Source organism: Ornithorhynchus anatinus, chromosome 2 (genome assembly GCF_004115215.2).
Source record: "Ornithorhynchus anatinus isolate Pmale09 chromosome 2, mOrnAna1.pri.v4, whole genome shotgun sequence".
Taxonomy (NCBI): Eukaryota; Metazoa; Chordata; class Mammalia; order Monotremata; family Ornithorhynchidae; genus Ornithorhynchus; species Ornithorhynchus anatinus.
Window position 1 is genome coordinate 49,739,695 of NC_041729.1, and position 25,753 is coordinate 49,765,447.

Consider the following 25,753-nt stretch of genomic DNA (forward strand, 5'->3'; position numbering starts at 1 on the left):
CATTCAACTGCATTTACTGAGCACTTCTGTGTGCAGAGCACCATATAAGCACTTGGGAGAGGACAATAAAATCGGTTCTGCAGAGGGAAAGGGAGTGTGTGAGCTGGAGGGGAAGGCTGCAACGTGCAACAGAGAATTGGTTGGCCCTTCCGCTTGCTTTTATGTCGTAGAAAACAGATCTCTCTTTCCCAGTTCCTGCGAGGGAAACGGCTAGAAATAACCAGCTATATTTAGGTTGGGGAGGGGGAAGGGGACATTAAACATCATTCCAGAGCCGATTACTCAAATTTCCAAAGTGGCTATGAAAGACCCTTGCAGCAGGGAAAATAAAGCAGTAATTTGTCTCCTAGCCACATTAATCCCTCTAGACTGTGAGTTCACTGTGGGCAGGGAATGTGCCTGATGTTATAGTGTTCTCTCCCAAGTGCTTAGTACAGTGCTTTGCACAAAGTAAGCACTCAATAAATCCAGTCATTATTATTAATAGTAATAATAATCAAGCTGGGAAGAGCCCAGTGACCAAGATAGGAAAAGAAAGCCTGTGCCTTCTGGAGAACCAGGGCTAACGGGGTCAAAGGTTCAGGCCTGAAAAGGCTCTGCCTGGCCAGATCACCAGAGGGGAAGATGGAGGCGTGGAGAGGGTAAGTGACGCGCCCTAGATGACAGTGCTAGGAACGGGCATTCTGTAAGCTCGCTGTGGGCAGGGATCATGTCTGTTGCTATAGCATTCTCTTCCCAGTGCTTAGAACAGTGCTCTGCACACAGTAAGTGCTCAATAGATACCATTGACTGATTCTGTAAAATAATAATAATTATGGTATTTGTTAAGCACTTACTAGGTGCCAAGCACTGCTCTAAGGTAGATACAATGTAATCAGGTTGTCCCCTGTGGGGCTCACGGTCTCAATCCCCATTTTACAGACGAGCTAATTGAGGCACAGAGAAGTGAAGTGATTTTGCCCAAGGTCACACAGCAGACAAGTGGCGGAGCGGGGATTAGAACTCACGACCCCTGACTCCTGAGCCCGGGCTCTTGCCACTAGGCCATGCTGCTAGTGTGCTCCCTTCCTGCCCAGAGCACTGATTATATCTGCATGGTCTGAGCTGCTGACCGACACTCAGCATGCTCTGGGGAATTCAGTAAATGATAATAATAATAATACTGGTATTTGTTAAGCGCTTACTATGTGCAGAACACTGTTCTAAGTGCTGGGGGAGATACAGGGTCATCAGGTTGTCCCACGTGAGGCTCACAGTTTATCCCCATTTTACAGATGAGGGAACTGAGGCCCAGAGAAGTGAAGTGACTTGCCCACAGTCACACAGCTGCCAAGTGATTCGAACCCGTGACCTCTGACTCCAGAGCCCGTGCTCGTTCCACTGAGCCGCGAAATGCTTGGGTGACAGTGAGGAAGAAGAGGAGGAGGAAGAAGAAGGACATGGGACTGGGAATTAGGAGATCCCCAGCTCTGGCCCCACCCTGCTGTGTGACTGCGGCCAAGTCACTTAACCTCTCTGGGCCTCCAGTTTCCTCCTCTGCCAAAGGAGACGACACCCGCCTTCCCTTCAGCTTAGGTTGTGAGGTCCTTGTGGCCCGTGTCCGATTTGATTCTCTTGCCCTGGTGTTTAGAATAGGACCCATCGGTCTTTTTAACAAATCTAATTAACAAACCTCATCATAGAGAGGAAATGGTATGAAGGAGGAAGAGGAAGATAAAGCCAGGACTCATCTCTATTCGACAAGATGATGTCATGGCAAAATATCATCAGGTTCTCTGCTTCCAACCTATTCCCCTAATGCAGTTCCGCTAATTGCAAGCTACGTTGTTCCCCCGGACACTTGGTCAACCAACAGATGCTCTCTTAGTGGGGCTTTTCACAGGTGTCGACACATTCATTCTGGCCAGATAACGAGTCAATCTGAAATGAATGAACCACGTTTTGGGGTGTTCCTTAGAGAAATCTCCCTCCATCCTCACGACAAATCCAGCACGCTCCCGCCAAAGCCCACCCAAGTGTCTTGGGTTCAACTCTACCTAGCGCTGCGTTTCCGCCAGGTCATTTTAGCTGTTGTGCCTCCATTATCTTCCAGGAATTTCCTTCGGAGTCCTTTGAGAGGGCGGGAGGAAGACATGGGTGGGATGAAATTTCCAAAGCCATCTCCCAGGGCCCAGATTTTGCTCTTTTTACCTTGGGAATCTCTGAGGCTTTAAACCTGTTAGTGGAGTCGAAAAACCCTCTGCTGACTTCCTTTCATCCTTCTAGGACTTAGGAAGATCCCAAGGTGTCCCGGAATCTCCCCTGGATATAAGTCCAAGGCCCTGGACTTTGTTTCAGTGATCGCCGACCCTGAGCATCTTTTAAGAAGGGTGACCACCACCTGTTCACATTCTTTAGTCTGGCACCTGCCAGTTGACCTTAAGGTCCCGAATGCTTTGATGATCCGATGATTACGCAAGTGCTGAGCACAGTGCTCTGCACATAGTGCTCAATTTTTTTAGAGTACTTTTAAAGCTTTTATTATGTGCATGACCCTATCCCACATGGGGCTCACGGTCTTAATCCCCATTTTACAGATAAGGTAACTGAGGCCTAGATAGGTGAAGTGACTTGCCCAAGGTCACATAGCAGACAAGTGGCCGAGCTGGGATTAAAACCCAGGTCCTTCTGACTCCTAGGTCTATCAGCTTCTTTATTAATTGATTACTTCAGTATTATTGACGATGATAATAATAATAATGATGTGTGGTATTTATTAAGTGCCTACTATGTGCCAAATACTGCATTAAGAGCAGGGGAAGATATAAGCTGATCAGGTCAGAGAGTCCTTTTCGCTCATGGGCTCCTAGTCTAATTGGATGGAGAACGGGTATTGTGTCCCTCATTTCACAGATAAGGAAACTGAGGCACAGGTAAGTGAAGTGACTTACCCAAAGGTCACAGAAGAAGTAAGTGGCAGAGCCGAGATTTGAACCCAGATCCACTGCCTCCCAGGCCCGTGCCCTATCCATTAGACTATTCTATCTCTCTAATTGGGTCGGGATCTAAGACGGTAAATCATGTGCCGCTTTCCTGGGTGTCATTTTTGGGAGAAGGAGGAATGAGGCCTGGGCCCTTCATTCAGACTTGGCCCAGTCCGTGCCACTGACATCCATGTCTCGGAGAAGCAGCATGATCTAGTGGAGAGACCAAAGGCCTGGGAGTCGGAAGGATCTGGGTTCTAATCCCAGCTCTGCCACTTGCCTCTTGTGTGACCTTGAACAAGTCAGTTTATTTTTCTGGGCCTCAGTTACGGCATCTGTAAAATGGGGATTAAGACTGCAAGCCCCATGCGGCACAAGGACTGTTTCCAATCCAATCTGCCTGTCTCCATGCCAGCGCTTAGTAGAGTGCCTGACCTATAGTAGGCAATTAAATACCACAATTATTATTATTATTGTCAAAATGCCTCCTGAAAACTTCCCTCCAGGACGCAGTCCACCCCCTCGACTCCGTGCCCAGGACCGATCGATACCAAACCGAGCCCAGTGACCCACCCTCCTCCTGAGCAGCTCCTGGAGGCTACGGTGGTCATTCCGACGTCTCTCCTAATCCTAAATCGCAGCGAGGACATCTATGACTCCTGGCTCCTGGCTACGATTCCTGCTCCAGCACTGACGTCGGACCAGACGGTTAAGTCAATAAGCCGTGCAGACTCATTCTGTCCTCGGAGACCGAGATAATTTGCCCAGGCTGATGGCCGTGAATGCCACCGCATCCCACAGGCCTCCCGGAAGCCAGGTCTTCGTCATCACCGTTCATCCCCTATCTCCCAGGGCGGCTTCTACCCGAGGTCTTGCGGCTACTTCATGCATCCTGTGGTGAGCTGGGGGCAACCTGCTGGCTCCCGCAACCGCCTGAATCTCGGGGGAAGGGGAGGGCTTCTCAATCCATCCATCAATCAGCGGCATCTATCATTCACTCGAATTTATTGAGCGCTTTCTGCGTTCTAAGCACTGTACTAAGCGCTTATCAAGGGCTTACTGTGTACAGAGCACCTGTACTAAGTGGTTGGGAAAGTGCAATATGAAGAAGTTGGTAGATTGAATCCCTGCCCGCAAGGAGCTTACAGTTTCCAGGGGGAGTCAGACATTAAAATAGATTAGGGACGGGGGAAATAGTAGGGTAGAAGAATAAGAATCTTTCTTTCTTTGTCTTCCATCAAGGCTGTCCTTCTGCTGAAGGGGAACAAACCGCCACTGTATCTAGTATTTGTGTGTTTAGAGGGAAAGCAAGAGAAAGAGTGGGAGAAATAGGGAGACAGAGGCAGTGAGAGACATAGAGAGAGAGAAAGAGCTCTAGCTATCCTACAGATAAATTACAGGTGTGTACATTTAAGTGCTGTGGGGCGGGGAGAGGGGATGAACAATGAGAGGGAGTGAGGGTGTCGCAGAAGAGAGTGGGAGACGAGGAAAGGGGGGCTCAGGTAAGGCCTCTTGGAGGAGATGTGTCCTCAGTGAGGCTTTGAAGCAGGAAAGAGTAAATTGTAGGATTTGAGGAGGGAGGACGTGTGGTTGGCGGCGAGATAGACGAGATCAAGGCACAGTGAGGTGGTTAGCGATAGCGGAGCCAAGTGTGCGGGCTGGGTTGTAGTAGAAGAGTAGTGAGTTGAGGTAGGAGGGGGCAAGGGATTAAAGCCAATGGGGAGGAGTTTTTGTTTGATGCAGAGGTGGATGGGCAACCAGGGGAGTTTTTTGAGAAGTGGGGAAATGTGTCCTGAACATCTTTTTAGAAAAATGATCCGGGCAGCAGAGTGATGTATGGACTGGCTAATGATAGGTTTGTCTAATGCTTAGCCCCTAGAGTCGTACATATTCTTCTCTTTGTCTGCTCAGTTAGAATGTAAGCTCCCTCTGGGCAGGAAACATGTTACTTTGTTATTCTTTACTTCCCAATAGCTTAGTTCAGTGGACCACACCAGGCGGGTGCTTAATAAATGCTTCTACTGTGACTTGAGTGAAGTGAAAATGCTCCGAGAAGAGAGTGAAAGCTTAAACGCATTCTGGCCTTTCCTTCGGCTTGCATTTTCACCTCTGCCATTGTATCCCTGTCCCAACTGGGGATTCCGCATTCTTGAAATGGAAAGTAGCCCCGCCGGTTCCCCCGCCCCCTACTCCTGGCATCGCAATCTGCCTGTCAGACACGCATCTAGCCAAGTCCACTGAGGCTAGAAGGCTCTCGGGTCCAGGTGGCAGTCCCAGAAACAAAAGAGAGTCACACTGGACTTGCTCAAACCTCTACCACTCAGAGAAGGAGGAAAAATGGAAAGGAAAAGTGCCCACTTCATTAGCCAGACGTCGACACAAGTAATAGCCAGACATTAATTGTGGCCATTTCGAAACACTCAGTTGGGGATTCCAACTGGGGCCTTCATTATTTCATTATTCCCCAGAACCCCTCCGAGTGCTTCTCCCAACCGCTTCTCTTCCGCTTTCCCCTCGTTACTCCCCTCATCACGTTCAAGAGGCAGTAGGGGATAATCTTCTTCCTGACTTCCAGAGAGTTTCTCAAGGTTATGTGCACTCGTGATTTTAGAGTGGATTGGATCCCGCTCAGCTCGGCTTTACCGAACGCTTTCAGACAGTCGGTTGAAGGTTGCCTGTCTAAGTTGTGCCTCAGTGTAGCGTGAAACCATTGAGATTTCTCCCCATCTGTACTCTGAGGTCTATCCATGACCGACTAAACTACTTGAGAAGCTGCGTGGCCTAGTGGGTAGAGCACGGGACCGGAAGTCTGAAGGACCTGGGTTCTAATGCCGACTCTGCCACTTGTCTGCTGTGTGTCCTTGAGCAACTCCACTTATCTCGACCTCAATTACCTCATCTGTAAAGTGGGGATTAAGACTGTGAACCCCATGTGGGACCATCCTGCGTCCAACCTGATTTGCTTGTATCTCCCCCAGCGCTTAGTACAGTGCTTGGTACATAGTATGCGCTTAAGAAATACCACTATTATGATTACAATTACGATTGTGATTATGATTCACTGATGTGAACGCAAGTTAGCAATGAGCGGTAAACTCGGTGTTTGCATTCATTCTCTGGATTAGGAATCAAGGAGTAGTTTGAAATCACTAGGTGAACAAGACAGACCAAGCTAATATCTTGGAAACACCCATTCGCTCCTCTTGCTCATTGTAAGAAAAAAGTTTCCTAAGAAAGCTTTGGATGAGTCAAGCTCAGATAGCCGTATTACACTTGAGGGAGAAAAAACTTGCTTTCCTCATCTTTGGCTGGGAAAGATTTTTTTTTATCTTAATAATGATGGCATTTATTAAGTGGGTACTGTGTGTCTAGCATTGTTCTGAGCACTGAGGTAAATACAAGTTCATCAGGCCAGACACAGGCCCTGTCCCACATGGGGCTGACAGTCTAAATAGGAGGGAGATCAGGTATTGAATCCCCATTTTACAGATGAGGGAACTGAGGCTCAGAGAAGTGACGTGACTTGCCCAGGATCACACAGAAGACAAGTGGCAGACTTGGGAGTAGAACATAAGTCTTATAACTCCCAGGCCCATCTTCTTCCTAATAGACCATACCGCTTAAGAATACCAAGAATACTTCAGGTCACCTTCATACATATTAAGTGACCTTTCCCAAGGTCACACAAGAGGCAAGTAGCGGAGCAGGGATTAGATCCCTGACCTTCAGACTCCCCAGGCCCATCTTTCCTCTAGGCCACCCTGCGCCTCTATTTTTAATTTCTGACCTTGGAGGCAGGAGTGACAGAGTAATTTAGTCAAGTTTTCTGATACATTTGATATTCCTTTCACCCTCAACCACACAGCATTATGTAAATAACTTTCAATTCCTTACTATAAATGATCTATTTATATTAACGTCTGTCTCACCCTGTAGACTGAAAACTCACTGTGGGCAGGGAACGTGTCTGCCAACTCTGCTGTACTGTACTCCTCCAAGCGCTTAGTACAGTCCTCTGCACGTAGTAAGTCCCAATAATTACGATTGATGATGATGAAGTTTTCCAGGCTTCCCCCCGATTTGACAGGAAGGGACAGAGGAACAGCAAGATGCGTTCAGCAGCCGTGAGCTAGTAAGTGATCAGAAAATCCCACCTGGGTGGCTCCTAGGTCCAAACCACACATATTTGTGCAGGGAAATGAAAACGGGTTTCTTACCCCTCGGAAAATCTCCACTCCCGCAGCTCTCTGTTGCCAAAGAAAGCAACACAAGCAAGGCCTTCTGGAAAATGGTCAGGCACCATTCCTGTCAGAGCTCTTTCAAGAAGAAGGGCTTGTGTCCCGCAGGTGTTCACACCAAAAGCCAGGTAGCTCCACCACTGAGGAGATGTTGACGCTTGTCCCCTCAACTTTCCCTTTTTTACCCCTCTCCGCGTGAGACTCTCCTCCGAACGCCCCTCTCCTAAGTGTGGAAATTGACGGCTAGCCCCATCATAACTGCATGGCCCGACTCAACAGACTAGTCTTTCATTAACTCCACACGTTTCTCGGAAATGAGTTTCCCGTCTTCTGAGAAATGGGAAGCTGCTCCGGATCCTGAATGTATTGAGTCCTAAATGGGTCTTCCTTGCAGTGTATTTCAATCAATCGATGGATCAACTATATTTATTGAGCACTTACTGTGCGCAGAACACTGTACAAAGCGCTGGGGAGGGTACAGTATAACAGAGTCGGTAGATATGTTCCCTGCCCACAACGAACCTTCTGTCTAGAGGGGATTTCAGTGGTTTTGATTGGACATCTGTGACTCCCAGTCAAATATTGGGGTTTGAATTTGGGTTCCCCAATTCAATCATCTCCCTCACTCGGATGATGGGCACAGCCCCTGGGTTTCCTAGCCCGACTCCATTCGTAAAAGTGCAACGAAACCCCCTGCTCCAAGATGCTGGTGTTGAAGGGAGGAGAAGAAGGTGGAAGAGGGCGATCTGAATCCAGATTCCCAAACTCTGGCACCTCAGTCTATCTCTTTCTCCGCCAGGTCCTCCCACCAAAAGTCATCATGAGTTTTTAGAGCCCGTTCAGCAGTGAGGCCTTCCTGTGTGTGAGGAATGTCGAGATGGGTATCTCTCTGAGCACAGTGGGGAGAGAGTTCTGTGAGATTTTACCCGGTATCGACTGAATGTGAGCTAAAGATAAGACCCAGGTGTTGCCTGAACTAAGATAATTACTCTCTCCTGGGTGCTGTGACTAGAATCGATTTCCCTCAAGGGGAGAAAAATCCCTCCTCTTTCGGATGGTGTAAACTTTACATTTTTTAGACAGTCTCTCCAGGATAGACGGAGGCCCTCTTTTTTTTTTTTAATCTTAATAATGATGGCATTTATTAAGTGTGTACTATGTGTCTAGCATTATCTGAATATTATCTGATATCTGAATATCAGATAATTATCTGAATCCGTCCCTGGCTCCTATCCAGGCGGCTAGTTTTGTCAGCAGTGGTTCTGGAGGGCAAGAAGGTATCCTTACTACTCTAGGCGTTCACTTTAGAGATCATCAAACTGTATTCGTTGCCGCTGCTAGGTCAGAGCAACAATCCAGCCAACCTGCCACTCTATGCCCAACATCGGTCTTGGGATGTTCGGAGGTAGTTCTTCCTCTTCCTTAGACCGTGAGTCCCATGCGGGACCGTGTCCAAACAAATTAACTGGTATCTATCCCAGCGATTAGAACAGTGTCTGACACGCGGTAAGTGCTTAACAAATACTATTTTTTGAAATGAACTGTGTGATAGTTGCTTCCTTAGCATCCGTTCATCCTAATGTTTAGAGATGCATCATCTAGCATCCCTCTAGTAACCTCCCATAGACTTCTCATCTCCGAACCCATCCAAACCCCTCTTGAACTCAAGATGTTTATCTTCCCAATTTAGATGATCTCTAACCTTTGGAGTCCCCTTTTCTCTGAGGGCTAAAATAAACGTGGTTCTGACAATTAAAAATCACTTTTTCAATGGTATTTGTTAAGATCTTCCTATGTGCCAGGCACTTGTACTGAGCCCTGGGGTAGATATTAGCTAATCAGGTTGGACACAGTCCATGCCCAGTGTGGGGCTCTCAAGTCTTGTCCCCATTTTACAGATGAGCTGAGGTCCAGAGCACTGGGTGACTTGCCAAAGGTCACACAGTAGACAAGTGGCAGAGCCAGGATTAAAACCCTGGTTCTTCTGATACCCGGTCAGTCAATCGTATTTACTGATCGCTTTCTGTGTGCAGAGCGCGGTACTAAGCAGTTGCGAGAGTACAATGTAACAATAAACAGACACATTCCCTGCCCACAGCGAGCTTACAGTCTAGAGGGGGAGACGGACGTTAATATAAATATATTACAGATATGTCCATAAAGTGCTGTGGGGCTAGGCGGGAGGATAAATAAAGGGGGCAAGTCAGCATGAAGCAGAAGGGAGTGGAAGAAAAGGGAAAGAGGGCCTAGTCAGGGAGGGCTCCTTGGAGGAGGAGTGCCTTCAATAAAGCTTTGCAATGGGGGAAAGTAATTGTCTGTTGGACATGAGGAGTGAGAGGATTTCAGGCCAGAGGCACGATGTGAGCGAGGGGTCAGAGGCGAGACAGATGAGATTGAGGTAGAATGAGAAGGTTAGCATTGGAGGAGCAAAGTGTGCGGGCTCGGTTGTAGCAGGAGAGGAGCGAGGTGAAGTAGAAGGGGGAGGTAAGAGTAGAAGCCCCAGGCCTGTCCTCTATTCAGTAGGCCATTCTGCTTCTCAACATTTTGACATCCTTAGCTAGGTCTACCCAATCAGAGGCAAATCGAGGCTAGTGCAATTATTTGGTGAATTTAGGGTGCAAGCTAATCCAGATCATTCAGGCAACAAAAGGCTCTTAAGTCTGCTTTGGCTAGCTAATAACCCACGTTAGTGTCCCTGTCTTCTTCACTTTGGCTGTGGAAATTTGTTCCTATCAACCGAGCAGTGGCATTCACTGGGTACTTACTGTGCGCAGAGCACCGTATTAAGTGACTTGGAGAATACAATAGAGTCTGTAGGCATTATTCCTGCCCACCAGGGCTTACAGTCTAGTGATTTTAAGTTTCTAGAGAGATCTGGAATCACTGCAGAAATTTATTCATCATTAAGGAGCTTTGGACAATGGAACAGCAGTCCTCGGTAGAATCCACAGATGGCTGATAATATAAACACAGCCAAGAGGCAAATTGCTCTATGGGTTTCTGCCTTTAAATTCTTCTAATATTCTTCTTTGGGAAATTAGCAGATAGCCAAACACTGAGCAGTGTACTCCAACACAGCAATCTTCCAAGGTCTCTAAAGGTTACAGGCTCCTTAGAGTATTTTTTGGACAATAGGAGTATCAACATCTGAGCATATAATAATTCCCAAACCCCCGGAGACCAAAGTGATATGTTGTCGCAGGACCCACGTCAGATGGGATCACAGCTTCCTTGCCAAGGTCAGCTTCGGACACCGTGCCATCCAGAGACTGAACTAAATGGGCCGCCTCCTTTATTCTGCTTGTCACTCTGAATGAGAATGCAGTATAACATCATGACATCATAGGCAGTGTTTTGCGGAATAGCTTCTCCCCGCTGCCTCCCGGGCCACCCACACTGACTGTATGGCTACCCTTCTATTGAGCCCACCGGACAACCCAGCTCCGAGACCCCAGCCTATGCCTCGTAAAGGCACCGCCGTTTTTGAGAAGGGGAGCGGCGTGGCCATCTTTGAGAGAAGAAAAATAACAGTTATCTTTGAGAGAAGCTATGGAGTGGCCATTTTTGAGAGAAGCCACGTAACAGCCATCTTTGAGAGAAGCCATGTAGCAGTCACCTTTGGGAGAAGCCATGAGGCAGCCATCTCTGAGGAGGACCAGACAGCCACTGTATTTCAAAGATCTTTCAAGGCCACTCCTACCCCGTGGCTCCTTGGGGCCAGGACTTACTTCCCGTACCATCTGAAGCTGGCTCCGCTTTTTGCCATCGGGGCAGATCGGCGATGTTTTCCTTGCCTGATCAGGTTGGGTAATGATCTACGTCGGGGTGAAGATGTGCTGATGCCTCTAATCTCAAAGGAAATTAGTGAATCATTTACCTTCTGAGCTAACTACAAGGGCAACCAATTCTATCTGTTGGCAGTGGCAGGGTCTAAGTCAGCAGCAGGGCCACCTGTTTCGTCCGAGACCCGAGAAGAGAGGACGAAATAGACCATCTGCCATCAGCCATCGGCCCAGCTATAGTGAACTCCAGTTTTTTATCCCCTCTTTTGATCAGAAGAGAAGAGACAGTTTAGCCCTAGTCCTGTCCCTTCAAATCAAGCTCACGCACTGGAAAATAGTTGCCATCTTCACAACAGCCCCAGAAACAAAACACCTGGTATGTCTCTTGGAAGAGAAATTCTTATTTTGGCAGGAAAAGAAATGATCAGACACAGCGCAAAGACACGCCGACACGAGCCACAGGGGAGGTTAAATGTGCTATATGGGCTTCATTAGATGACCAGTCCCAATGGGGATAGAAAGGCGAAGGGTCTGATCTTCACAGTTTCTCTTGTTGGGTGAACAGTTTTTTTCAGCCACGTGTCTTCCCACATAGGCCAGCTTGGTCTCATTCATTCTAGTCTTTCCTTTCCTGAAGAATTTTATCACAAGTGACTTGCCCTCTTTCCTCTTGACTTGAAAGACAGAGTTAATGAAAGTAAGAATATTTCACTCTTGATTCTCAGGAAGGTGCCCTGAGATGGAGCCTTGGCTTTTCATGTCTCTCGTTTGCTGAATATGCTCATTTTTCAACTTTGCATTGAACTTTTTTTTTTTTCTGACGGAAATGTTCCCTTGAAATGCATGGCTTAACAACTCCCTCATTTCATTCTAGTTTACAAGATGTATTTTCCGGTGAACCAAGTTAAAGGAAGGCAGAGGTTCAGACCACAAAACCCAGGCCAGCTATCAGCCAACCCCTGATACGGCTCCAATAATTCAAACTGGAAAAATAATGGGGTTCAAATCAGGACACAAGTTGCCGCGTGGGCTTTCATTTCCAAACACTTTCCCCCACCCACAGGAGTGCAAATGCCAACTCAGTTGTCTCCTGCCTAGTTGAAACGAGAGACCTGGTTTGTCAGGAAAATAGACCTCCATACGACGAAATCAGTCTTATCATGATAAATCTGAAGCAGCGGGGCCTAATGGATGGACTACGGGCCCGGAAGTCAGAAGGACCTGGATTCTAATCCCACTCTGTCATCTGTCTGCTGTGTGAAGTTGGGCAGGTCGTTTCACTTCTCTGTGCCTCAGTTGCCTCATCTTTAAAATGGGGATGAAGACATGGTGTGGTACATGGACTGTGTCCCATCTGATTAGCTTGTATCCACTCTAGTGCTAACCCCGGTTTCGTCGCTTGCCTGCTGTATGGCCTCGAGCAAGTCAATTCACTTCTCTGTGCCTCAGTTATTTCATCTGTAAAATGGGGATTAAGACTGTGAGCCCCACATGGGATAAGGGCTGTGTTCAACTCGAACTGTTTGTATCCGCCCCAGGGCTTTTATACAGTGCCTGGCCCATAGTAAGCACTTAACAAATACCACAGTTATAATTACAATTAAGAGAGTGCCCAGTGCATATTAAGCGCCTAACATATACCATTAAAACTAACTAAAAACAAGTATATAAATTCTGAAATTGGCCTCCTCCTCAAACCGAGGTCCTCCTTTCTGTATGTACACAGCTAGGGCCCCTGTTCTTCACCCCGACCTGATTTCTGAATTGCCTTCATTGTTTCCTGGAAACTGGAATGACCCAGCCCAGCCGTGCCGCTGGAGACTTTCGCTCCCTGAAAAGGGAGCTCACAGCGGCTGGCTCAAGTGTGTTTTTGTTCATCTACCTGAAGTAGTTTTCTTCATGGTAATTGAAAAAGACAATTTATTCATTGCCACTTCAGCTTTCAATAAGGAGGAATCTTTGCAGGCAGGAATGCCTTTGGCAAAACCAAATCGCATTCTGCATAGAGAAAAGATTTCATTTTGTTTTCCAGAGTCTCGTAATTAGGCTTCTGGAGGGTTACCCTGAAGGACAATAAGCCTCACATGTGTTTCCATTGTTCTTGGGGAACCAGAAAATGGGAAGATCTCTGGGCACAGAGGTGCCGAGATCCCAGGTGCTGGAGGGAAAGGCTGGAACAATGATAATAATAACGATAGTGATAATAATATTTATGATATTTGCTGGGTACTTATTATTTGCCAAACGCTAGAGCTGGGATAGAGGCAATATGAACAGATCAAATACAGACCCTATCTTATCGGGGCTCACAGTCGGAGGGTGAGGGAGAAGTTACTTCACTTCTCTGTGCCTCAAGTACCTCTTCCGTAAAAGAGGGATTAAGACTTTGAGGCCCCAAGTGGGACATGGGCTCTGTACAACCTGAATCACCTGTGTCTACCCTAGAGCTTAGCAATGTGCCTGGCAAACCGTAAGCCCTTAACAAATGTCATTAAAAAAGTAATCGAACAGATTTCCAAGTCCAGAGGTGCATCTTGAAGATCAACAGTCTAGACGAGTCTGTTCCTTTCGAACAAAGCCCCGGCAACCCGCTGCTCTGCTAAGTCGCTCTCCGAGTTGTCATTTGCACTGGATTTAAATGTCATCGTGAGAGCAAATGCCGCCTTCGTTCCGTTTGTTTGAACACGTCGTCGGGACTCGGCAGAGGGAGCCAGGGACAACCCTTTCTATGCAAAACTGTATGCAAATATGGGGTGGGTGACATAGACAGCAAGGTGCTTGCTGGTTGTCGGAGAAGAACTGGAGCTCATCTAAGCAATCTTACTCTCACGCAAAGTGTGGCTGAGCTCAGCCCCAATTCACCCCCAGAACCAAGATGGTGGAGACCGATGCTGTTATTTCCCCAAAGAGGGAATTCTGAGAAGGCACCTTGTCTCCCAAATGCTGCGGTGGACCTTCGGCCCTCAGAGGAAATTGGACAGAGGGAGGGGGAGGTCTGGGCAAATAGTCGTGGGTTTCAGAAAAGACACCCTAAAAGAGATGAAGCAAACCCATTTGCTTTTCTTGTTTTAGGTCTCACGCGAGCCAGCTTTCGATTAACCTCCGGGATGATCCCTACGCAGCTGAAGCCTATGCAGAACGGGAGCTGGGAGGAGAGGATCTCACGGCAGGAGCCAGGTACAGAACGCCCCATCAGGGAGCCTGAGTCTTTCAGCTCTGTGGCTGCTTCCTTGATGGATTTTCTTTTTTCTTTTAAATATCACATCAGACACTTACAAAGGATTACAGAGCATGATTAAGTCCTATTAAGCACTCTGTCCAGGTCGCAGCCTTTATGGATTAACTGTTGACCCATTCAGCTTAACACACAAAACTCGGCTTGACCCTTTCAAACTCATCCTCCCAGCTTCTTGCTGCAGCTCTGTACCTGCAGCACAAAACACGGGTTTATTTGCTGGTTTTGTTGAGCCAAGAGGGAACCTAGTCTGTTAGCCATCCTGGGCTCTGCCTCAGCCCCTTGGGGCCACCCAGGCAGAACACTTGCTCGCCCTCCGGACTCTCTCTCCATCAATCTACTTAGCCAGAGTATTTTCTGTGTGCTTACTCCATGTAGGGCATTGCACTGTTTGCGCTTTTGTTGTGGGCGGGGAACGTGTCTGCTTATTTTATAGCGTACTCTCCCACGTGCTTAGTACGGTACTCTGGACACAGTAAGCACTCAATAAATACGTCTGACTAGAATGAATCAGTGAATGAGAGAATCACAGGTAGATACATTCCCTGTCTTCAAGGAGCTTACAGTCCAAGAGGGGAAGCAGATGCTAAAATAAGTTACAAATAAGAGTTTAAAGATACGTACCTAAGAGCTGGAGTGGAGTGGGGAGTGAGTTCCTAACTGCTTAGGGGTTGATGCAGTTGGGGGAAAGAGTGGGGAAACGAGTGGTTAGTCAAGGAAGGCTCCCTGGAGGAGATGTGGCCGCGGATTTCAGGATCACTTTCTTTACGGTATTTGTTACGTGCTTACTAAGCGTCAGGCACTGTACTAAGTTTTGGGGTAAATACATGCTTGCTTCTTCATAGCGGGAATGGAAGGCAGAAATAATACTAATACTGATAATGATGATGCTATTTGTTCAGCTCTTACTATGTGCCAGGCACTGTTCTAAGAGCCCTGGTGCTACAGGTTCAGTCATTTTTCCAATATGGACTTCTTGGAATCCAGATGAGCTAACCCACGTCTCCCAGGCTCCCGGAGCGGAGTACGGTCGTGGGTTTGTGTCAGTGTTTTTCACAGCTCTCAACCGGCTGAGACTGTAACATAGGGTGGTTGCGCGTCTGTGTCAGTGTTTCACGGCTCTTGTCCGGCTGACAGGATAGCGTAGTGTGGCTGCGGGGTGCGTGTCACTGTCCAGCTGACGGCATTTCTTCCGGACCAGGATATTCTCCACTGATGTAGAGCCGGGGACGGGAATGGCTCTTCATGGAAATCGACGTATTTGCGCCTGACCCACCCCTCAGGGTCAGGGGGGACGGTGGACGCTAAGCTCTAGACTGTAAGCTCGTTGTGGGCAGCGAATGTGTCTGTTTATTGTTGTATTGTACTCTCCCAAGGGCTTAGTAGAGCGCTCTGCACACAGTAAGTGCTCAATAAGTGCAACTGAATGAATGAATGAGCGTTAAGATCTCCAGAGCCCTATCCCTGCAGATGCCTAGAAAAAGCAGGTGGTTGAGGAGGGTGGGGGATTGGAGGCACTTAGCTGGCATCTTTGAAGGCAGAACTGCTTCCTGTCAGCTTCTCTCCTTCCCTCCTGCTCTCTCCACCCCCTCGGGCCCGGTGCCGCGGTCACACCGCTCCCCCAGAGTCACTGCCGGTGGTTTGAAGGTTGAAGCTGCGACAGCTCCCTCCTTCCTCCCCCACCCTCTTCTCCTTCCCTCCTCTTCCCTCTCCCACCTTTCTCCTCTCCCTCTTCCCTCCCCTTTGACCTTTCTCATCCTCCCTGGCGGCAACAGCCGTGCTCTGAACAAATGTGTCGTGTACAGCATCGTGACATGATGGCATCACGGGGGAGGGACCGGAGATATCGTGTGGCTTTTGGTGCAACAACTGCTCAAAGATACCATTTTGTTGGGCCTTTCCGCAAAGAAAGGTTGCCAACCCTGCCTTCCAAGCCTATGGAAAATGAGATGGGGAGGGTCCAAGACGGGGCCTGTCTCTCGAGGCCTGCTGCAGATATTCTGGTGTCCTAAGGCAGAAGCCATCACACCACGCTCAGTGCCCAGACAGCATGACAGAATATCATCTTGTGCAATATATACATCACATTGCTCTTAATAATAATAATAATAATAATAATAATAATAATGGTGGGATTTGTTAAACACTTAGTCTGTGCAAAGCACTGTTCTAAGCAAGGTGATCAGTAGATGGTCACTCATGGTCTTTCCCTCCAATCCCCCGACCTCCAGGTTGACCTTAAAGGTGACAGCCCAGAAGCCCCCAGTTCCGAAATTGTAAGTCCTCCCAAAGATTTCCCAGGGAACTGTGTGGAGAGGCGAAGAGATTCATGGACCGGTTCATAACTTTCATTATTAAGATGGCAGGAGAAACTGCTAACTGCTTGGAAATCTGCACACTAACCTTCCCTATGGAGAGACTCCTCCTAGTCCATCGAATACGTACAAAAAATGTTTATATCCTAGTGTTCAAATCATTTCTATCCAGCCAGGGCCTACCGAAGGGCCTTTGGGTGTTTGTACGTAGTTAGAGCAAAAATGATTTAACTACGAACAGAGCCTTTCTGGAACTCCTCAAGAAACCCACGTATTCTTTCTGCTGCTTTCTCGCTTCTCGCTTGGCCTAGAAAGCTCCATCTACCCAACTTTCTACGCGCCCCGGCTCCCTTTCGGTAGGCCCCTCCCTCGCTCTCTAAAACACAAGCTTCCAAGCTCTCACATGCATTTGAGAGCAAGCGAGTAGGGGCTCTGCAGGTCTTCCGTCCATCAATCGATGGTATTCATTGAGCGCTTAGTGTGTGAAGAGCACTATACTAAGCGCTTGGGAGAGGACAGTCGAACAGAGATGGCAGACGCGTTCCCTGCCCGCAAGGAGCTTCAACAACAGAGGCTCCCATCCGCTCTCTGCGCTAACTTGACGGACCTGCCCTCCCTGCTAAAAATTGGCTGAGGGAACAGCATCCCCTTTTCTGTGGGCGGAGGGCTCCTTGAACCAAGCAAGAAAGGGAGAGCATCCTTCCCCGGGATGGGCCTGCGCGTCGGAAGGACCTGGGTTCTAATTCCGACTCCGCCACTTGTCTGCTGTGTGACCTCGGGCGAGTCACTCTACTTCTCTGCGCCTCAGTTCCCTCATCTGGAAAATGGGAATTAAGTCTGGGAGCCTCATGTAGGACAGGGACTGTGTCCAATCTGATTTGCTTGTATCTACCCCAGTGCTTAGAATAGTGCCTCGCACATAGTAAGCACTTAGCAAACAGTGCAGTTGTTATTATTATTATGAATCTATCCTACTTAGATAGTGAGCCCCACGTGGGACAGGGACTGTGTCTGATAATAATAATAATAATGATAAAATATTCATCCCGCCTGCTTCATCCTCACATCCCTTAAGGCAGTCCCTGTTATTTATTCAAGTGACGGTGCATCTGTGCAAATGAACAGAGACAGATTCCGCCCCGAACCTGCAATTATCAAAAAAAAATCATAATAGATAACTTCAGAAGGAATGCATGAATCTGGTCCCTGGCAGAACAGGCCTTTATCACCTCAGGGGTCTGAATCCATTGACAACCAGCTGCTAGAGAAAGGCACATCGCTCCAGGCAGGTCACTGCTCTCCCCATCTTCAAAACTCTCCTGAAATCCCACCTCCTCCAGGAGGCCTTCCCTGATTAATCTCTCCCTTTTCCCCACCTCCCTCCTGCTACTCCGGCACTTCCACATCACCTAAGCATCTGGGTACTAATCACACTCCTACACCCATCGCTCTTATGTACATATCTTTAAACTCAGTTGCTTCTCCGACGCATAATTCGTGTATAAGTCGGTCTCTCCTGCTAGATCGAAAACTCTTTGAGGGAAGGAATCATGTCTACTAACTCTATCGAACTCTCCCAGGCGCTTAGAACAGTGCTCTGCAAGTGCTCAGAAAATACAATCGAATGATTTTGACACTGGCCCTTTATTGGGCAGTGATTTTGTACTGTATCTGGGGCGATACCCCCCATTGGACAAGCCCACCCCATGACTCTGATCCTTTGAGATTTGGAAAAAGTTGGTCTCATCAATCGAAAGTATTTATTGAGTGTCTTCTGAATGTCTCTAGACAATAAGCTTGTCGTGGACAGGGAATGTGTCTGCAACTCTGTTGCACTGTACTCACCCCAAAGCTTAGGACAGTGCTCTGCACACAGTAAACACTCAATAAATGCCATTAATTGATTGATTGAATGCAGAGCACTGTAACAAGGCCTTGGCTGAGTTGGATAGAGTTAGACACACACACAACCCCGTTAAGACCCCATACTCTCCCCGAGCCATTTCCCTCAGGTGACAAAACAAGTGACTCAGTGGAAAGAGCCCGGGCTTGGGAGTCAGAGGTCATGGGTTTGAATCCAGACTCTGCCACTTGTCAGCTGTGTGACTGTGGGCAAGTCACTTCACTTCTCTGTGCCTCAGTTACCTCATCTGTAAAATGGGGATTAACTGTGAGCCTGACGTGGGACAACCTGATTACCCTGTATCTACCCCAGCACTTAGAACAGTGCTCTGCATATAGTAAGTGCATAACAAATACCAACATTATTATTATTATCATTCCCAACAATGTTTTAATATCTAAAAATAGATTTGGTATTTTCCCAGTGATTGAGAAAAAAACAGCAACATGCTTTGGGCTGGAAAATGGTATAAATGGGAATGCAAACAATTGGCTGGGATGTAAAACGATAAACATTGCTAACAAGAACAAAATGCTCAGTTCACCCTAAGCACTTTTCTCCAGGGACTCAAAAAACTCACAAAGCATTTACCTTCTCATTACCTGCCTGCGAGGTGGAATTATCCCAAATTAATAGCTGGGAAACTGCCACACGTGAAGTTGTGACTCGTCCAAAGCCTAGGCTAAACCCCAAAATGAACTGAAGAGGTCACATTCCTCTCACCATCCTTCTCTTAGAAAAGACACTATGAAGAACTGCTTCGTATATGTTCACTTCCACAGCTCTACCTCAGAAATATCAGCGCTTCATTCTTCATCCCTTCTGTGGTCCGTTTTAAGCCCATCCCTAATATTCAAGAATGCATCTAAAAGTATAGAATTTAGCCAACCAAATAACTTCCTTTCCTTTAGAAAAGGAAGTGAAACACCACCATTTCCATCATATCATGAACAGAAAGAAGTAATGCTAAATCAACTGTCAGTTTGGGACAGCAATTCGGTGTTCTTATTCTCAGGAATCAATACTTCTAATTTTCATATTTCGGGAAATAAAATCGGTGTGCGTGGCAGGTATTATGAGATGACTACGCAGATCTCGAGGGGGAAGAGAAAGGAGCAAGAGCAATGTTTTAATAATGCAACGCCCCTGGCTGCAACCAAGTTTAGAGACAAAGAAGTTGAAGCCAGAAACTAGCAGATTAAGCTTCCCAAGTTTGCTCAAGATCAATGCTGTTCAAAGATTTCAGATCTGCCTAAGTCTGAAACCACATTGCAAGATCAATGCAAAGCCAAGCCAAAATCGGTGGCTAGAGCCAGGATCAGAAGAAAATACGAGCTGATTATTGAAAGCTCCAGTGAAAGAAATATTTCTCCAAAGGTTTAACAGCTGACAATCCTTGGTCTAATAGATCAAGTAGTTCAGAGAGCAAAAAAGACCCTGAGAGAGGGAAGGGAACATTGGTCAACAACAGTTCAGGATTGTGTCAGAAAGTAACTCTCAAACAATACCAAAATGCTGGTTCTGCAAAAGATAAAAGCCGACTCTATCTGAGATATTTCTTAGTTCTCCGAAACAAGCGGCGTGGACTACTGGATCGAGCATAGTCCTGGGAGTCAGAAGGACCTGGTCCCAAACCCGGCTCTGCCACTTGTCTGGTGGGTGACCTTGGGCAAGTCAATTTACTTCTCGTGCCTCAGTTACCTCATCTGTAAAATGGGGATTAAGATTGGGAGCCCCAGGTGGGACATGGACTGCATCCAACCTGATAAGCTTGTATCCACCTCAGCACTTAATAGAGCATCTGTCATATAGTAAGTGCTTAATACCATTAAAAAAAAAATCTCTGCCTAAATTTTACACTGAGATTCTTATTAGGTGGAAAAAGGGCTCTGATGGTTTCCAGTTCAGGTCTGTGACTGAGCTGCCCGACGCTCATGAATTCATCATCGTAATAATGACGATGATAATTACGGCATTTGTTAACCACTTACTATGTGCCAGGCACTGTATTAAGCACTGGGGTGGATACAAGCAAATCAGGTTGGACACAGCCCCTCGTCCCACGTGGGGCTCACGGTCTCAATCTCCATTTTCCAGATGAGGTAACTGAGACCCAGAAAAGTGAAGTGACTCGCCCGTGGTCAAACAGCAGACGAGTGGCAGAGCCGGGATTAGAGCTCATCACCTTCTGCCTGCCGGGCTCGGGCTCTCTCCACTACGTGAGCCGGTTGGATTCTCTCCGTCAAGCTTTGGGAGATGGGGCAATCAGCCCTGAACCGGAGCCACGCACTGCAACGAAAACCCAGTGCAACTGGAACAGCCAGGTGCCGAGCAGTGGGAACCCAGTGCGTTCTCAGCCCGGCAGTGGTTCCCGAACGTTGGAAAACAGGAGCAAGGAGAGTGGAAACAAACACCGGGTCCTCAGCTCCAGGGCAAGACACCCTTGCAGGCTAACCAAAGAGAAAATCAGAGGCTATCTAATCCAAATTCACTGAGACGGGGCACTGGCCCTGCAAGGACTACAAGAAAGCAATGCAGCCTAGTGGAAAGAGCAGGGGACTGGAAGTCAGGGGACCTGGCTTCTCATCTCAGCTCTTTCGAACGCTTGCTGTGTGATCATGGGCAAGTCACTTCACTTCTCTGGGCCCCAGTTTCCTCAACTGTAAAATGGGGATTCCATACCTCTTTTTCTTTTTTTATGGTATCTGTTAAGCCCGTACTATGTCCCAGACGTTCTTCTGAGCACTGGGGCAGATACCAGGTATTCAGGTTGGACACAGTCCCCATCCCATACTGGGGCTCACACTCCCCTTTTGCAGAAGAGGAAACTGAGGCAACAGATTCAGTGAAACGACTTGCCCAAGGTCACCCGGCAGATTAGTGGCGGAGCCAGGATCAGAACCCAAGTCCTTCTGGCTCCCAGGCCCGTGCTCTATCCACTAGGCAACGCTTCCAGTTCCCCCTCCTACTTAGACTGTGAGCCCCAGGCGGGACAGAAACTGTGTTCGACCTAATTGACTTATACCCACCCACGGTGCTTAGAACAGCGTTTGACTGGTAGTAGGTGCTTAACGAATGTTATTTTTAAAAAAACAGGATTTCTCGAACGCTCATTCCACCCCAGTGCTTGGAGCAGTGTTTGACGCATAGTAAGCGCTTGGCAAATACCATTCTGTTAAAAACACGGACTTCTCCATCGCCAGTTCCGACGATGGAGAGAGGAAATACGGTGAGTGCTCACACCCCCACTTACAGGCACAAACACACACCTTAAGGTTTCTCTATCTCACACACACCCCCTAATGTCTCTCTGGGCTGCCAGGGAGGCTCCTTCGAGCTCATTCCCTTCTCTTCTCTCTGGCAAAGCCTGGATGGAAAGAGATGCAGGATTTCCAGCTCGGGTCTACGACTGCCTCGCGTCGGGCAGCTGGAAACAGTTTCCTAGAGCAGGAGCAGGAATTTGCAAGGAGAGAGGGCCTTCTTCCACCTCGGCGGCCGGCGGCCCGGCCAGGGCGGCCGGTGTCCCGGGTGGGACCCCGAGGGCTCCCACCCGACCCTACCCTCGCCCAGGGGGCAGAGGGGTCGACTGTTGCATCCGAGAGCATCCTTCGCTCTTGAGGACCTCCGGGAGAGCCCCTCTGTTCCACAGCCCCCAGACCTCAGATTTTGGGGGGACGGGGGATGGGATGGGTCTGGGGGGGGGGGGGGAAAGGGGACCCCAGCTCCCGCCCCTCCGGCCCCGGGCCCCCTGAAGGCGACAGATCCGCCCCGCCCCTCTTTGTTAGCGGACTTTCCCGGGGGCGGCGGGGGCCGGGGACCTGGGGGGCCGGGGAGGGGGCTTCTCCCTCGCCCCGGGACGGGCCCGGGGCCCCTTCTCCCGGCCCCGGCCGGTACTCACTTGCCCCCGGGCCCTCCGCCTGCCATTCGGTGTCCTCCACGGCCCCGTAGCGCCGCAGCGGCTTCCCCGCCTCCGGGTGGGCGGATAGGGATCGCTTCAACTCCATCCCTCCGGCTGGTGGGCGAGGGGAGTCGGGGGGCTCCTCTACTCCATCGCCCTCCCCCCCCGGCCCGCCACGGGGCTGCGGGGTGGGGGGCGGGCCCGGCCGGGCTGGTTTTTAAGGGGTCGGGGGCCGGGGAGGCTGCAGCATCTCCTCCCGCGCGGCCGGCGCCGGGCTGGTACCCGGGAGGAGATGGAGAGGGATGCAGGGCACATGCGCAGTAGCGGCGCGGCCCCGGGCTCGCCCGCCCGCCGGGCGGGATGGATTGCGGGGGAGGGGGCGGGGCGGAGAGACCCCTCCCCCGGGGACCCTGCCCCGCCCAACTCGGATCGACGGATTTCGGCTAGACCGGTGCCTCTACCGGCCCTGACCGCCGAAGGAGCTCCTAGGCCTATTGGATGAGCGGGATGATGCTGGCCGGCGGGAGGGTCCTTTTGGTTCTTTTATTGGGGTGACGTCGGCTTTGGGTGTCTGGTCCGGTGTCGTTTTTTTTCGTGGGGTGATCCATTTAGGGGTCGCTTGTTTCTTCTGCGTGAGCCCCCATCTCTCTCTGGGCAGGGGAGCCCTCTCACCTTCAGCCGAGGGCGAAGGCGGGCACCTGTTTTGAATCCGTGGGGGACGCCTCGTGAATCTTTGGCAGTGGGCGACTGTGTATCCGGTGGGAGCGGGACGTGTAACAGCGATGCTTGGGGCGGGATGGATTGCGGGGAGGGGGCGGAGCAGAGAGAGCCCCGGGGGAACCGGCCGCGGGCAACTCGGATCGACGGATTTCGGCTAGACCGGTGCCTCTACCGGCCCTGACCGCCGAAGGAGGCCCTAGGCCTGTTGGATGAGCGGGATGATGTTGGCCTGAGGAGGGGTCCTTTCGGTTCTTTTACTGAGGTGACGTCGGCTCTGGGTGTCTGGTCCGGTGTTTTTTCTTGGGGGGGATCCATTTAGGGGTTGCTTGTTTCTTCTGCGTGAGCCCGCCCCCTGGACAGGGGGAACCCTCACGCCTTCAGCCGAGGGAGAAGGCGGGCACCTGTGTTGAAACCGTGGGGGATGCCTCGTGTACCTTTGGCAGTGGGCGACTGTGTATCCGGTGGGAGCGGGACGTGTAACAGCGATGCTTGGGGCGGGAGGTCTCCAAAAAATGTGTGTGTGTGTTTGTGTGTCAGCGAATAAGAAGGCTAGCCGAGAACACTAAGGATCCAATCGGAACGGAGCCGACTGGAAAGGTTAGAACGAGCCGCTGATTAGTTTCCACGGACTCTGAGTAATCTCTGTTAGGATCACATTCTTCAAGTTCATATCATTAAAAATATAAAGCAGATGGATTGGGGCAGGGGAGGTGGTCACGCTCAGATGAGGTAATTACGGGATTCTCTATCAAAGCAGCCACCGGTAGGGCATAAACGTGTCAGGTGAATAATCAAAATTTGTCATTTTCAACGGTAAACCACCAAAAACGCAGCCACCTCTGCCTGCTCACCTTCGGGGGCATAGTAAAGGCAGTGAGGTAGCTGGTTGAAACAGCCATCTGAGTGGGAGTATTTAACCGAGGATCACACCGGGAAAGTTTCAGGATCCTGGCCTGGAAACTCTTCCGGTCTCGGCTGTGGGAGGGAGAGTCAAGCAGAGGCCTACCCATTCCATTCCCAGCTTGGCCGGGGGCTAGCCAGCGGAAGGCGATCTGCTACAAGTCAAAACTCACCCGTGCTGGGCAGCAGCGGCATGGGAGAGAGTCGAGGGCGGAGACTCGAGTTAACTGTGCAGAAGGAGGCAATGGTAAACCTCTCCTGAATTTTTACCGAGGAAACTCCATGGATCCACTACCGGAAGGATTGCAGATGGAGGTGGGGCGTTCTGAGAGAGATGCGTCCATGGGGTCGCTATGGCTCGGCTACCACTTGACGGCATAAGACAGGTCAAGGATTATTTGAAGGTTTAAAAATGGCTCCTCTCCTCTTGGTTTCTCACTGTGGCGTGATGCCCTTCTGTACCAAGTCGCCGGGGAGAGGTGGGAAAGCTAGGTGATTGGACTAAGGGTCAGTGGGAATAATGCAAGGAATCAGGAAGCAATGGAGTTTTTAGTCTGCCATGTTTGCTGGACAGAAAGGAAAAGTCATGCACTAGATACTTTGGGGCTCTGTTAAACGTGCTTCCAACTCCAGAGCAGCATTCTTAGCCACGGCATACATTTTGACTTCTTAACTCTCATGAATTTAGTGAAGCAAGTGTCTTAGCATGAAAGGACACCGAGCAAAATGACAGTGTTCTAAGATAAGCATTTTTGCTGCTGTGAAATAACCTCAGTCCTTGCTCGGAAAGGCTGAATGTATACTTCTCCATCTAAAAGGGATTGTGGGGGCCCTGAAACTAATGATAAAACCATGAAGAGACATAATAAGGAGACATAACTCTTCTCAAAATATATCTCCTCGAGTTTTAGGATATGAAGAGGAGAAAAAATATATTTAAAAAGCCAATGCACATTCGAATCACTCAAACCATCATTACTGATTACGGAGAATCTCTAACATCTTCTGAAGCATTTCTTCTCACAAAACTGCTTCATCTGATCGCTGAACTCCCTCTCCATCCCTCCAGTGATGAGGAAAATGAGAAAGAATGCGAGTGGGGACGTGTTAATCATTAGACTTGAGTGCACACACACCAAACTCTTACCAACCTCCGAGATCGCTACCATTTGCATCCATGCAGGTATATACAGCAAGTTGGTTATCTCCCCGATTGGGTAATGCACGAAATGGCTGGCACGGCAGGGGCTGATGAAGAGAAAAAGTCTTTCTGTGCCTTAAGTGAAGGAGGAGGGTGGGAGGCTGGGGGGAGAGGAAGGACGATCCAGCGGCGAGAAAAATGTCAGACGGGTCGTCTCCCCGACCGAGGATTGCGTCCTGCATCCTGTACTCTGTCTTTTAAGCAGGGGTGCATGAGTTACAACCTGAAGCTGCGCAGCTGGCTGAGCATTAGACTGAAGAAGGTTCAAGGCACCAACCTCATATAGATGGTACAACACGACATGGGACTGGCTGCGTCTCTAAGTCGATAGCAATGAAAGTTTATCCTGATTTAGTTCCTTTACCCCAAGAAGCTCAACTTATTCTCAGACACGAGTCTATTTATCTGTAAAGCAGTTTGGTCAGATCCCAAGGCTGCACGTGTTCAGGCAGGAGACTGAAACCGTCGTGCAGACTGGAGGCTGATGGAATGGTGAAATGTGAAATGATTCACCTTAGGTTTGCCCGGAAACAAGTGGTGCAGAGCCAAGAATAGGACTCAGATCTCCTGACTATTATGGCAGTGCCTTATCCCCCAA

General features: G+C 49.1%; 1 protein-coding gene across 2 annotated transcripts in view; it reads right to left on the reverse strand.

Annotated features, from left to right (window-relative positions):
• Nucleotides 1–22,633, reverse strand: part of BMERB1 (bMERB domain containing 1) — a 62,911-nt gene extending 40,278 nt beyond the window's left edge. The window contains exon 1 of one of the 2 annotated variants that reach the window (XM_029057842.2): nt 22,335–22,633. In XM_029057842.2, the coding sequence (XP_028913675.1) occupies nt 22,335–22,440 (106 nt within the window). In that variant the 5' untranslated portion in view covers nt 22,441–22,633. The remainder of the gene's footprint in view (nt 1–22,334) is intronic. The other variant, XM_001508468.5, reaches the window with a different exon arrangement.
• Nucleotides 22,634–25,753: the final 3,120 nt, after the last annotated feature.